Source organism: Stegostoma tigrinum, unplaced genomic scaffold, assembly GCF_030684315.1.
Source record: "Stegostoma tigrinum isolate sSteTig4 unplaced genomic scaffold, sSteTig4.hap1 scaffold_104, whole genome shotgun sequence".
Lineage (NCBI taxonomy): Eukaryota > Metazoa > Chordata > Chondrichthyes > Orectolobiformes > Stegostomatidae > Stegostoma > Stegostoma tigrinum.
The window spans coordinates 1-13955 of NW_026728056.1; the positions used below are offsets into that span (position 1 = coordinate 1).

General features: G+C 76.4%; 1 protein-coding gene across 1 annotated transcript; it reads right to left on the minus strand.

Annotated features, from left to right (window-relative positions):
• Positions 1 to 5198: 5198 nt before the first annotated feature.
• On the minus strand, positions 5199 to 8104 carry LOC132207577 (circumsporozoite protein-like; the record flags this gene model as incomplete). The annotated part of the gene is made up of 3 exons (XM_059643532.1): positions 8087 to 8104; positions 6151 to 6644; positions 5199 to 5448 (listed from the first exon to the last, which is right to left on the minus strand). Coding segments are annotated over exons 1-3 (762 nt in total), but the record flags the coding sequence as incomplete, so codon positions are not given.
• Between the last annotated feature and the right edge of the window lie 5851 nt (positions 8105 to 13955).

A 13955-nucleotide genomic window follows, 5' to 3' on the forward strand; every position in this document is an offset into this window, starting at 1 on the left:
CCACTCGCCCCACCATCCTCCTCCTCCTCCTCCACTCCCCCGACCATCCCTCCTCCTCCACTCCCCCCATCATCCTCCTCCGCCACCACCTCCCCCGACCATCCTCCCCTCTCACCCCCACCCTCTTCCACCCCCTCCTTCCCCCCCCCCACCCTCTTCCTCCTTCTTCCCGCCCCACCATCTTACTTCCAGCCCCACCCCCCTCCTCCTTCTTCCTGCCCCACCCTTCCTCCTACTCCTCGTTTCCTCCACCCTCCTGCTCCTCCTATTCCCCCCACCCTCCGCCACCCCCCCTCCTCACAGCCACTTGCCCCCTCTGTCCTCACCCGCACACAGCCACTTGCCCTTCCGTCCTCACCCGCGCACAGCCACTTGCCCCTGCAGTACTTAGCAACTGACAGCGACTTGCCTCCTCTGTCATTACCCGTCCCCAGCCTCTTGCCACTGCTGTCCTGACCCCCTCACAGCCTCTTGCCCCTGCAGTCTTCACCCGTCCACGGCGACTTGCCCTTTCCGTCCTGACTCGCTCACGGCTATTTGACACCGCAGCCCTGTCCCGCTCAAAGCACTGGCCCCCGCAACCCCTGACCCGCTGACAGCGATTTGCCCCCGCAGCCCTGTCCCGCTCACAGGGCATGGCCCCCGCAGCCTGGACCTGCTCACAGGGACCGTCCCCCGCAGCCCTGACACGCTCACAGGGACCGTCCCCCGCAGCCCTGACCCGCTCAGTGGGACCGGCCCCCGCAGCCCTGACCCGCTCCCAGGGACTGTCCCCCGCCAGCCCTGACCCGCTCACTGGGACTGTCCCCCCGCAGCCCTGGCCCGCTCACTGGGACTGGCCCCCGCAGCCCTGACCCGCTCACTGGGACTGGCCCCCGCAGCCCTGACCCGCTCACTGGGACTGGCCCCCGCAGCCCTGACTCGCTCACGGCACCGGCCCCCGCAGCCCTGTCCCCGCTCACGGGGACTGGCTCCCCCGCACCCCTGACCCGCGGAGAGCAATTTGCCACTGCAGCCCTGAACCGCTCATAGGGTCTTGCCCCCGTATCCGACCCGCTGACAGGGACTGTCCCCCGCAGCCCTGTCCCGCTGACAGCTATTTGACACCGCAGCCCTGTCCCGCTGACAGCGATTAGCCCCCGCAGCCCTGTCACGCTCACAGGGACTTGGCACCGCTGCCCTGACACGCTCACAGGGACTGTCCCCCGCAGCCCTGACCCGCTCACGGGGACCGGCCCCCGCAGCCCTGACCCGCTCACGGGGGACCGGCCCCCGCAGCCCTGTCCCGCTCACAGGGACCGGGCCCCGCAGCCCTGTCCCGCTCACAGGGACCGGGCCCCCGCAGCCCTGTCCCGCTCACGGGGACCGGCCCCCGCAGCCCTGACCCGCTCACGGGGACCGGCCCCCGCAGCCCTGACCCGCTCACGGGGACCGGCCCCCGCAGCCCTGACCCGCTCACGGGGACCGGCCCCCGCAGCCCTGACCCGCTCATGGGGACCGGCCCCCGCAGCCCTGACCCGCTCACGGGGACCGGCCCCCGCAGCCCTGACCCGCTCACGGGCACCGGCTCCCCGCAGCCCTGACCCGCGGACAGCTATTTGCCACCGCAGCCCGGAACCGCTCACAGGGTCTTGCCCCCGCACCCGGACCCCCTGACCCGCAGAAAGGGACCGTCCCCCGCAGCCCTGTCCCGCTGACAGCTATTTGACACTTGCAGCCCTGACCCGCTCGCAGCTATTTGACACCGCAGCCTGTCCCGCTCAAAGGCACTGGCCCCCGCAGCCCTGACCCCATGACAGCTAATTGCGACCACACCCCTGACCCGCTCACAGGGACCGTCCCCCACTGCCCAGACCCGCTCACGGCGACCGGCTCCCCCGCAGCCCTGTCCCGCTCCCGGGGTCCGGCCCCCGCCGCCCCCTCCCGCTCCCGGGGGCCGGCCCCCGCCGCCCCCTCCCGCTCCCGGGGGCCGGCCCCCTCCGCCCCCTCCCTCTGACGGGGGCCGGCCCCCGCCGCCCCCTCCCGCTGGCGAGGGCCGGCCCCCTCCGCCCCCTCCCGCTGACGGGGGCCGGCCCCCGCCGCCCCGTCCCGCTGGCGGGGGCCGGCCCCGCCGCCCCGTCCCGCTGGCGGGGGCCGGCCCCCGCCGCCCCGTCCCGCTCACAGGGACTGTCCCCCACATCCCTGTCCCGCTCTCAGGGACTTGCCCCCTGCAGCCCTGACGCGTTCACAGCGACTTTGCCCCGCAGCCCTGAGACGCTCACAGGGAGTGGCCCCCGCAGTCCTGTCCTGTTGACAGCTATTTGCCACAGCAGCCCTGAACCGCTCACAGGGTCATGCCCCCGCACCCAGACCCCCTGACCTGCTAACTGGGACCGGACCCCCGCAGCCCTGTCCTGCTGACAGCTATTTGACACCGCAGCCCTGACCCGCTCAAAGGCACTGGCCCCCGCAGCCCTGACCCCCTGACAGCTGACAGGGACCGTCCCCCACTGCCCTGTCCCGCTCACGGCGACCGGCTCCCCCGCAGCCCTGTCCCGCTCACAGCGACCGGCTCCCCCGCAGCCCTGTCCCGCTCACAGCGACCGGCTCCCCCGCAGCCCTGTCCCGCTCACGGCGTCCGGCTCCCCCGCGCCGCTCCCGGGGGCCGTCCCCCGCCGCCCCCTCCGGCTCCCGGGGCCGCCCCCTCCGGCTCACGGGGGCCGGCCCCCGCCGCCCCCTCCCGCTCCCGGGGGCCGGCCCCCGCCGCCCCCTCCCCGCTCCCCGGGGGGCCGGCTCCCGGGGTCGGGCCCCCGCCGCCCCCTTCCGGATCACGGGGGCCGGCCCCCGCCGCCCCCTGCCGCTCCCGGGGGCCGGCCCCCGCCGCCCCCTCCGGCTCACGGGGGCCGGCCCCCGCCGCCCCCTCCCGCTCCCGGGGGCCGGCCCCCTCCGCCCCCTCCCTCTGACGGGGGCCGGCCCCCGCCGCCCCCTCCCGCTGGCGTGGGCCGGACCCGCCGCCCCGTCCCGCTGGCGGTGGCCGGCCCCCGCCGCCCCGTCCCGCTGACGGCTCTGTGCCACCGCAGCCCTGGCCCGCTCATGGGTACTGGACTCCGCAGCCCTGGCCCCCGCAGCACTCACCCGCTCACAGGGACTGTCCCCCGCAGCCCTGTCCCGTTGACAGCTATTTGCCACCGCAGCCCTGACCGCTCACAGGGACTGGCCCCCGCATTACTGTTCGCTGACAGCTATTGCCACCGCACCCCTGACCCGCTCACAGGGACTGTTCCCCCGCGGCCCTGACCCGCTCACAGGGTCTTGCCCCTGCACCCGGACCCCCTGACCTGCTGACAGGGACTGTCCCCCGCAGCCCTGTCCTGCTGACAGCTATTTGACACCGCAGCCCTGTCCCGCTCAAAGGCACTGGCCCCCGCTGACAGCTATTTGCCCCCGCAGCCCTGACCCCCTCAAAAGGACTGGCCCCCGCAGCCCTGACCCCCTGACCGCTAATTGCAACCGCACCCCTGAGCCGCTGACAGCGATTTGCCCCCGCAGCCCTGTCCCGCGCACAGGACTGGCCCCCGCAGCCTGGACCTGCTCACAGGGAGGGTCCCCCCGCAGCCCTGACCCGCTCACGGGGACCGGCCACCGCAGCCCTGACCCGCTCACGGGACCGGCCCCCGCAGCCTGGGCCTGCTCCCAGGGACGGTCCCCCGTCGCCCTGTCACGCTCACAGGGACTGTTCCCCGCAGCCCTGTTACGCTCACAGGGACTGTCCCCCGCAGCCCTGTCACGCTCACAGGGACTGGCCCCCGCATTCCTGTTCGCTGACAGCTATTTGCCACCGCACCCCTGACCTGCTCAAAGGGACTGGCCCCCGCATTCCTGTTCGCTGACAGCTATTTGCCACCGCACCCCTGACCTGCTCAAAGGGACTGGCCCCTGCAGCCCTGACCACCTGACAGCTATTTGCCACCGCAGCCCTGACCCGCTCACAGGGACTGGCCCCCGCATTCCTGTTCGCTGACAGCTATTTGCCACCGCACCCCTGACCCGCTCACAGGGACTGTTCCCCCCGCGGCCCTGACCCGCTCACAGGGGCTGTCCCCCGCAGCCCTGACCCGCTCACAGGGACTGGCACCCGCAGCCCTGACCCGCTCACGGGGACCGTCCCCCGCAGCCCTGACCCGCTCACGGGACCGTCCCCGCAGCCCAGACCCGCTCACGGGGACCGTCCCCGCAGCCCCTGACCCCGCTCACGGGGACGGTCCCCCGCAGCCCTGACCCGCTCACGGGGACGGTCCCCCGCAGCCCTGACACGCTCACGGGGACGGTCCCCCGCAGCCCTGACACGCTCACGGGGACGGGTCCCCCCGCAGCCCTGACCCGCTCAAGGGGACAGTCCCCCGCAGCCCTGTCCCGCTCACGGGGACCGGCTCCCCCGCACCCCTGACCCGCGGACAGGTATTTGCCACCGCAGCCCTGAACCGCTCACAGGGTCTTGCCCCGGCAGCCTTGAACTGCTCACAGGGTCTTGCCCCCGCACCCGGACCCCCTGAGACGCTCACAGGGACTGTCCCCTGCAGCCCTGTCCTGCTGACAGCTATTTGACACCGCAGCCCTGTCCCGCTCAAAGGCACTGGCCCCTGCAGCCCTGACCCACTGACAGCTGACAGGGACCGTCCCCCACTGCCCTGTCCCGCTCACGGCGACCGGCTCCCCCGCCGCCGCTGCCGGGGGCCGGCCCCCGCCGCCCCCTCCGGCTCCCGGGGGCCGCCCCCTCCGGCTCCCGGGGCCGGCCCCCGCCGCCCCCTCCGGCTCACGGGGGCCGGCCCCCGCCGCCCCCTCCCGCTCCCGGGGGGCCGGCTCCCGGGGGCCCGCCCCTCCGGCTCCGGGGGCCGGCCCCCGCCGCCCCCTCCCGCTCCCGGGGGCCGGCCCCCGCCGCCCCCTCCCGCTCCCGGGGGCCGGCCCCCGCCGCCCTTTCCCGCTCCCGGGGCCTGGCCCCCGCCGCCCCCTCCCGCTCCCGGTGGCCGGCCCCCGCCGCTCCCGGTGGCCGGCCCCCGCCGCCCCCTCCCGCTCCCGGGGGCCGGCCCCCGCCGCCCCCTCCCGCTCCCGGGGGCCGGCCCCCGCCGCCCCCTCGCGCTCCCGGGGGCCGGCCCTCCGCCGCCCCCTCCCGCTCCCGGGGGCCGGCCCCCGCCGCCCCCTCCCGCTCCCGGGGGGCCGGCCCCCGCCGCCCCCTCCCGCTGGCGGTGGCCGGCCCCCGCCGCCCCGTCCCGCTGGCGGTGGCCGGCCCCCGCCGCCCCGTCCCGCTGGCGGTGGCCGGCCCCCGCCGCCCCGTCCCGCTGGCGGTGGCCGGCCCCCGCCGCCCCGTCCCGCTGGCGGTGGCCGGCCCCCGCCGCCCCGTCCCGCTGGCGGTGGCCGGCCCCCGCCGCCCCGTCCCGCTGGCGGTGGCCGGCCCCCGCCGCCCCCGTCCCGCTGGCGGGGACCGTCCCCCGCCGCCCCCGTCCCGCTGGCGGGGACCGTCCCCCGCAGCCCTGTCCCGCTGACAGCTATTTGACACTGCAGCCCTGACCCGCTCGCAGCTATTTGCCACCGCACCCCTGACCCGCTCAAAGGGACTGGCCCCCGCAGCCATGACCTCCTGACAGCTATTTGCTCCCGCACCCCTGACCCGCTCGCAGGGGCTGTCCCCCGCGGCCCTGACCCGCTCACAGGGGCTGTCACCCGCAGCCCTGTCCGCTCACAGGGACTGGCCCCCGCAGCCCTGACCCGCTCGCAGCTATTTGACACCGCAGCCCTGTCCCGCTCAAAGGCACTGGCCCCCGCAGCCCTGACCCCCTGACAGCTGACAGGGACCCGTCCCCCACTGCCCTGACCCGCTCACGGGGACCGGCTCCCGCCCCCCAGCCCCTGTCCCGCTCACGGCGACCGGCTCCCCCGCCGCCGCTCCCGGGGGCCGTCCCCCGCCGCCCCCTCCGGCTCCCGGGGGCCGCCCCCTCCGGCTCACGGGGGCCGGCCCCCGCCGCCCCCTCCCGCTCCCGGGGGCCGGCCCCCGCCGCGCCCTCCCGCTCCCGGGGCCGGCCCCCGCCGCCCCCTCCCGCTCCCCGGGGGGCCGGCTCCCGGGGCCGCCCCCTCCGGCTCACGGGGGCCGGCCCCCGCCGCCCCCCTCCGGCTCACGGGGGCCGGCACCCGCCGCCCCCTCCGGCTCCCGGGGGCCGGCCCCCGCCGCCCCCTCCGGCTCCCGGGGGCCGGCCCCCCGCCGCCCCCTCCGGCTCACGGGGGCCGGCCCCCGCCGCCCCCTCCCGCTCCCGGGGGCCGGCCCCCTCAGCCCCCTCCCTCTGACGGGGGCCGGCCCCCGCCGCCCCCTCCCGCTGGCGGAGGCCGGCCCCCCGCCGCCCCCTCCCGCTGGCGAGGGCCGGCCCCCGCCGCCCCGTCCGCTGGCGGTGGCCGGCCCCCCCGCCGCCCCGTCCCGCTGGCGGTGGCCGGCCCCCGCCGCCCCGTCCCGCTGGCGGTGGCCGGCCCCCGCCGCCCCGTCCCGCTGGCGGTGGCCGGCCCCCGCCGCCCCGTCCCGCTGGCGGTGGCCGGCCCCCGCCGCCCCCGTCCCGCTGGCGGTGGCCGGCCCCCGCCGCCCCGTCCCGCTGGCGGTGGCCGGCCCCCGCCGCCCCGTCCCGCTGGCGGTGGCCGGCCCCCGCCGCCCCCGTCCCGCTGGCGGGGACCGTCCCCCGCAGCCCTGTCCCGCTGACAGCTATTTGACACTGCAGCCCTGACCCCGCTCGCAGCTATTTGCCACCGCACCCCTGACCCGCTCAAAGGGACTGGCCCCCGCAGCCATGACCTCCTGACAGCTATTTGCTCCCGCACCCCTGACCCGCTCGCAGGGGCTGTCCCCCGCGGCCCTGACCCGCTCACAGGGGCTGTCAACCCGCAGCCCTGTCCCGCTCACAGGGACTGGCCCCCGCAGCCCTGACCCGCTCGCAGCTATTTGACACCGCAGCCCTGTCCCCGCTCAAAGGCACTGGCCCCCGCAGCCCTGACCCCCTGACAGCTGACAGGGACCGTCCCCCACTGCCCTGACCCGCTCACGGGGACCGGCTCCCCCGCAGCCCTGTCCCGCTCACGGCGACCGGCTCCCCCGCAGCCCTGTCCCGCTCACGGCGACCGGCTCCCCCGCCGCCGCTCCCCGGGGGCCGTCCCCCGCCGCCCCCCTCCGGCTCCCGGGGGCCGCCCCCTCCGGCTCACGGGGGCCGCCCCCTCCGGCTCACGGGGGCCGGCCCCCCGCCGCCCCCCCTCCCGCTCCCGGGGGCCGGCCCCCGCCGCCCCCTCCCGCTCCCGGGGGCCGGCCCCCGCCGCCCCCCTCCCGCTCCCCGGGGGGCCGGCTCCCGGGGGCAGCCCCCTCCGGCTCACGGGGGCCGGCCCCCGCCGCCCCCTCCGGCTCACGGGGGCCGGCCCCCGCCGCCCCCTCCGGCTCCCGGGGGCCGGCCCCCGCCGCCCCCTCCGGCTCCCGGGGGCCGGCCCCCGCCGCCCCCTCCGGCTCACGGGGGCCGGCCCCCCGCCGCCCCCTCCCGCTCCCGGGGGCCGGCCCCCTCCGCCCCCCTCCCTCTGACGGGGGCCGTCCCCCGCCGCCCCCTCCCGCTGGCGGAGGCCGGCCCCCGCCGCCCCCTCCCGCTGGCGAGGGCCGGCCCCCCGCCGCCCCGTCCGCTGGCGGTGGCCGGCCCCCGCCGCCCCCTCCCGCTGGCAGTGGCCGGCCCCCGCCGCCCCGTCCCGCTGGCGGTGGCCGGTCCCCGCCGCCCCGTCCCGCTGGCGGTGGCCGGCCCCCGCCGCCCCGTCCCGCTGACGGCTCTGTGCCACCACAGCCCTGGCCCGCTCATGGGTACTGGACTCCGCAGCCCTGGCCCCCGCAGCCCTCACCCGCTCACAGGGACTGTCCCCCGCAGCCCTGTCCCGTTGACAGCTATTTGCCACCGCAGCCCTGACCGCTCACAGGGACTGGCCCCCGCATTCCTGTTCGCTGACAGCTATTTGCCACCGCACCCCTGACCCGCTCAAAGGGACTGGCCCCCCGCAGCCCTCACCACCTGACAGCTATTTGCCACCGCAGCCCTGACCCGCTCACAGGGACTGGATCCCGCATTCCTGTTCGCTGACAGCTATTTGCCACCGCACCCCTGACCCGCTCACAGGGACTGTTCCCCCGCGGCCCTGACGCGCTCACAGGGACTGTTCCCCCGCGGCCCTGACGCGCTCACAGGGACTGTTCCCCCGCGGCCCTGACGCGCTCACAGGGACTGTTCCCCCGCGGCCCTGACCCGCTCACAGGGGCTGTCTCCCGCGGCCCTGACCCGCTCACAGGGTCTTGCCCCTGCACCCGGACCCCCTGACCTGCTGACAGGGACTGTCCCCCGCAGCCCTGTCCTGCTGACAGCTATTTGCACACCGCAGCCCTGTCCCGCTCAAAGGCACTGGCCCCCGCTGACAGCTATTTGCCCCCGCAGCCCTGACCCCCTCAAAAGGACTGGCCCCCGCACCCCTGAGCCGCTGACAGCGATTTGCCCCCGCAGCCCTGTCCCCGCGCACAGGGACTGGCCCCCGCAGCCTGGACCTGCTCACAGGGAGGGTCCCCCGCAGCCCTGACCCGCTCACGGGGACCGGCCACCGCAGCCCTGACCCGCTCACGGGGACCGGCCCCCGCAGCCTGGACCTGCTCCCAGGGACGGTCCCCCGTCGCCCTGTCACGCTCACAGGGACTGTTCCCCGCAGCCCTGTTACGCTCACAGGGACTGTCCCCCGCAGCCCTGTCACGCTCACAGGGACTGGCCCCCGCATTTCCTGTTCGCTGACAGCTATTTGCCACCGCACCCCTGACCTGCTCAAAGGGACTGGCCCCTGCAGCCCTGACCACCTGACAGCTATTTGCCACCGCAGCCCTGACCCGCTCACAGGGACTGGCCCCCGCATTCCTGTTCGCTGACAGCTATTTGCCACCGCACCCCTGACCCGCTCACAGGGACTGTTCCCCCGCGGCCCTGACCCGCTCACAAGGGGCTGTCCCCCCGCAGCCCTGACCCGCTCACAGGGACTGGCACCCGCAGCCCTGACCCGCTCACAGGGACTGTCCCCCACATCCCTGTCCCGCTCTCAGGGACTTGCCCCCTGCAGCCCTGACGCGTTCACAGCGACTTTGCCCCCGCAGCCCTGAGACGCTCAGAGGGAGTGGCCCCCGCAGTCCTGTCCTGCTGACAGCTCTTTGCCACCGCAGCCCTAAACCGCTCACAGGGTCTTGCCCCCGCACCCGGACCCCCTGACCTGCAGACAGGGACTGTCCCCCGCAGCCCTGTCCTGCTGACAGCTATTTGACACCGCAGCCCTGTCCCGCTCAAAGGCACTGGCCCCCGCTGACAGCTATTTGCCCCCGCAGCCCTGACCCCCTCAAAAGGACTGGCCCCCGCAGCCCTGTCCCGCTCACGGGGACCGGCTCCCCCCGCACCCCTGACCCGCGGACAGGTATTTGCCACCGCAGCCCTGAACCACTCACAGGGTCTTGCCCCGGCAGCCTTGAACTGCTCACAGGGTCTTGCCCCCGCACCCGGACCCCCTGACCCGCTGACAGGGACTGTCCCCTGCAGCCCTGTCCCGCTGACGAGCTATTTGACACCGCAGCCCTCACCTGCTCAAAGCTATTTGACACCGCAGCCCTGTCCCGCTCAAAGGCACTGGCCCCCGCAGCCCTGACCCCCTGACAGCTAATTGCCACCGCAACCCTGACCCGCTGACAACGATTTGCCCCCGCAGCCCTGTCCCGCTCACAGCGACTGGCCCCCGCAGCCAGGACCCACTCACGGGGACCGGCCCCCGCAGCCCTGTCCCGCTCACGGGGACCGGCCCCCGCAGCCCTGTCCCGCTCACGGGGACCGGCTCCCCCGCACCCCTGACCCGCGGACAAGTACTTGCCACCGCAGCCCTGAACCGCTCACAGGGTCTTGCCCCCGCAGCCTTGAACGGCTCACAGGGTCTTGCCCCGGCACCCTGACCCGCTGACAGGGACTGTCCTCTGCAGCCCTGTCCCGCTGACAAGCTATTTGACACCGCAGCCCTCACCTGCTCAAAGCTATTTGACACCGCAGCCCTGTCCCGCTCAAAGGCACTGGCCCCTGCAGCCCTGACCCCCTGACAGCTAATTGTCACCGCAACCCTGACCCGCTGACAGCGATTTGCCCCCGCAGCCCTGTCCCGCTCACAGCGACTGGCCCCCGCAGCCCGGACCTGCTCACAGGGAGGGCCCCCCGCAGCCCGGACCCGCTCACGGGGAGTGTCCCCCGCAGCCCTGACCCGCTCACAGGGACTGTCCCCCGCAGCCCTGACGCGCTCACAGGGACTGTCCCCCGCACCCCTGACCCGCTCACAGGGACCGTCCACCGCTGACCTGACCCGCTCACGGGGACCGGCCCCGGCAGCCCTGTCCCGCTCACAGGGACCGTCCACCGCTGACCTGACCCGCTCACGGGGACCCGGCCACCGCAGCCCTGTCCCGCTCACCGGCGACCGGCCCCCGCAGCCCTGACCCGCTCACGGTGACCGGCCCCCGCAGCCCTGTCCCGCTCACGGGAACCGGCCCCCGCAGCCCTGTCCCGCTCACGGGGACCGGCCCCCGCAGCCCTGACCCGCTCATGGGGACCGGCCCCCGCAGCACTGACCCGCTCACGGGGACCGGCCCCCACAGCCCTGTCCCGCTCACGGGGACCGGCTCCCCCGCACCCCTGACCCGCGGACAGGTATTTGCCACCGCAGCCCTGAACCGCTCACAGGGTCCTGCCCCCGCAGCCTTGAACCGCTCACAGGGTCTTGCCCCCGCACCCGGACCCCCTGACCCGCTGACAGGGACTGTCCCCTGCAGCCCTGTCCCGCTGACAGCGATTTGCCCCCGCAGCCCTGTCCCGCTCACGGGACCGGCCCCCGCAGCCCTGACCCGCTCATGGGGACCGGCCCCCGCAGCCCTGACCCGCTCATGGGGACCGGCCCCCGCAGCCCTGACCCGCTCACTGGGACCGGCCCCCGCAGCACTGACCCGCTCACGGGGACCGGCCCCCGCAGCCGTGTCCCTGCTCACGGGGACCAGCTCCCCCGCACCCCTGACCCGCGGACAGCTATTTGCCACTGCAGCCCTGAACCGCTCACAGGGTCTTGCCCCCGCACCCGGACCCCCTGACGCGCTGACAGGGACTGTCCCCCGCAGCCCAGTCCCACTGACAGTGATTTGCCCCCGCAGCCCTGTCACGCTCACAGGGACTTGCCACCGCACCCCTGACCTGCTGACAGCGATTTGCCCCCGCAGCCCTGAACAGCTCACGGGGACTTGGCACCGCAGCCCTGACCCGCTCGCGGGGACCGGCCCCCGCAGCCCGGACCCGCTCACGGGGACCGGCCCCCGCAGCCCTGACCCGCTCACGGGGACCGGCCCCCGCAGCCCGGACCCGCTCACGGGGAGTGTCCCCCGCAGCCCTGACCCGCTCACAGGGACTGTCCCCCGCAGCCCTGACGCGCTCACAGGGACTGTCCCCCGCACCCCTGACCCGCTCACAGGGACCGTCCACCGCTGACCTGACCCGCTCACGGGGACCGGCCCCCGCAGCCCTGTCCCGCTCACGGGGACCGGCCCCCACAGCCCTGACCCGCTCACAGTGACCGGCCCCCGCAGCCCTGTCCCGCTCACGGGGACCGGCCCCGGCAGCCCTGTCCCGCTCACAGGGACCGTCCACCGCTGACCTGACCCGCTCACGGGGACCGGCCACCGCAGCCCTGTCCCGCTCACGGGGACCGGCCCCCGCAGCCCTGACCCGCTCACGGTGACCGGCCCCCGCAGCCCTGTCCCGCTCACGGGGATCGGCCCCCGCAGCCCTGTCCCGCTCACGGGGACCGGCCCCCGCAGCCCTGTCCCGCTCACGGGGACCGGCCCCCGCAGCCCTTTCCCGCTCACGGGGACCGTCCCCCGCAGCCCTGACCCGCTCACGGGGACCGTCCCCCGCAGCCCTGACCCGCTCACGGGGACCGTCCACCGCTGACCTGACCCGCTCACGGGGACCGGCACCCGCAGCCCTGTCGCGCTCACGGGGACCATCCCCCGCAGCCCTGTCCCGCACAGGGGGACCGGCCCCCGCAGCCCTGTCCCGCACAGGGGGACCGGCCCCCGCAGCCCTGTCCCGCACAGGGGGACCGGCCCCCCGCAGCCCTGTCCCGCACAGGGGGACCGGCCCCCGCAGCCCTGTCCCGCGCAGGGGGACCGGCCCCCGCAGCCCTGTCCCGTTGACAGCTCATTGCCACCGCAGCCCTGACCCGCTCACAGGGACCGGCCCCCTCAGCCCTCAGCCGCTCACGGGGACCGTCCCCCGCAGCCCTGACCCGCTCACGGGGACCGTCCCCCGCAGCCCTGACCCGCTCACGGGGACCATCCCCCGCAGCCCTGACCCGCTCACGGGGACCGTCCCCCGCAGCCCTAACCCGCTCACGGGGACCGGCTCCCCCGCAGTCCTGTCCCGCTCACGGGGACCGGCTCCCCCGCAGCCCTGTCCCGCTCACGGGGACCGGCCCCCGCAGCCCTGTCCCGCTCACAGGGACCGTCCACCGCTGACCTGACCCGCTCACGGGGACCGGCCACCGCAGCCCTGTCCCGCTCACGGGGACCGGCCCCCGCAGCCCTGACCCGCTCACGGTGACCGGCCCCCGCAGCCCTGTCCCGCTCACGGGGACCGGCCCCCGCAGCCCTGTCCCGCTCACGGGGACCGGCCCCCGCAGCCCTGTCCCGCTCACGGGGACCGTCCCCCGCAGCCCTGACCCGCTCACGGGGACTGTCCCCCGCAGCCCTGACCCGCTCACGGGGACCGTCCACCGCTGACCTGACCCGCACAGGGGGACCGGCCCCCGCAGCCCTGTCCCGCACAGGGGGACCGGCCCCCGCAGCCCTGTCCCGCACAGGGGGACCGGCCCCCGCAGCCCTGTCCCGCACAGGGGGACCGGCCCCCGCAGCCCTGTCCCGCACAGGGGACCGGCCCCCGCAGCCCTGTCCCGTTGACAGCTCATTGCCACCGCAGCCCTGACCCGCTCACAGGGACCGGCCCCCTCAGCCCTCAGCCGCTCACGGGGACCGTCCCCCGCAGCCCTGACCCGCTCACGGGGACCGTCCCCCGCAGCCCTGACCCGCTCACGGGGACCATCCCCCGCAGCCCTGTCCCGCTCACGGGGACCGTCCCCCGCAGCCCTGACCCGCTCACGGGGACCGTCCCCCGCAGCCCTGACCCGCTCACGGGGTCCGTCCACCGCTGACCTGACCCGCACAGGGGGACCGGCCCCCGCAGCCCTGTCCCGCACAGGGGGACCGGCCCCCGCAGCCCTGTCCCGCACAGGGGGACCGGCCCCCGCAGCCCTGTCCCGCACAGGGGGACCGGCCCCCCGCAGCCCTGTCCCGCACAGGGGACCGGCCCCCGCAGCCCTGTCCCGTTGACAGCTCATTGCCACCGCAGCCCTGACCCGCTCACAGGGACCGGCCCCCTCAGCCCTCAGCCGCTCACGGGGGACCGTCCCCCGCAGCCCTGACCCGCTCACGGGGACCGTCCCCCGCAGCCCTGACCCGCTCACGGGGACCATCCCCCGCAGCCCTGACCCGCTCACGGGGACCGTCCCCCGCAGCCCTGACCCGCTCACGGGGACCGTCCCCCGCAGCCCTGACCCGCTCACGGTGACCGGCTCCCCCGCAGTCCTGTCCCGCTCACGGGGACCGGCTCCCCCACAGCCCTGTCCCACTCACAGGGACCGGCCCCCGCAGCCCGGACCCGCTCACGGGAACCGGCCCCCGCAGCCCGGACCCGCTCACGGGGACCGGCCCCCGCAGCCCGGACCCGCTCACGGGGACCGGCCCCCGCAGCCCGGACCCGCTCACGGGGACCGGCCCCCGCAGCCCTGACCCGCTCACGGGGACCGGCCCCCGCAGCCCT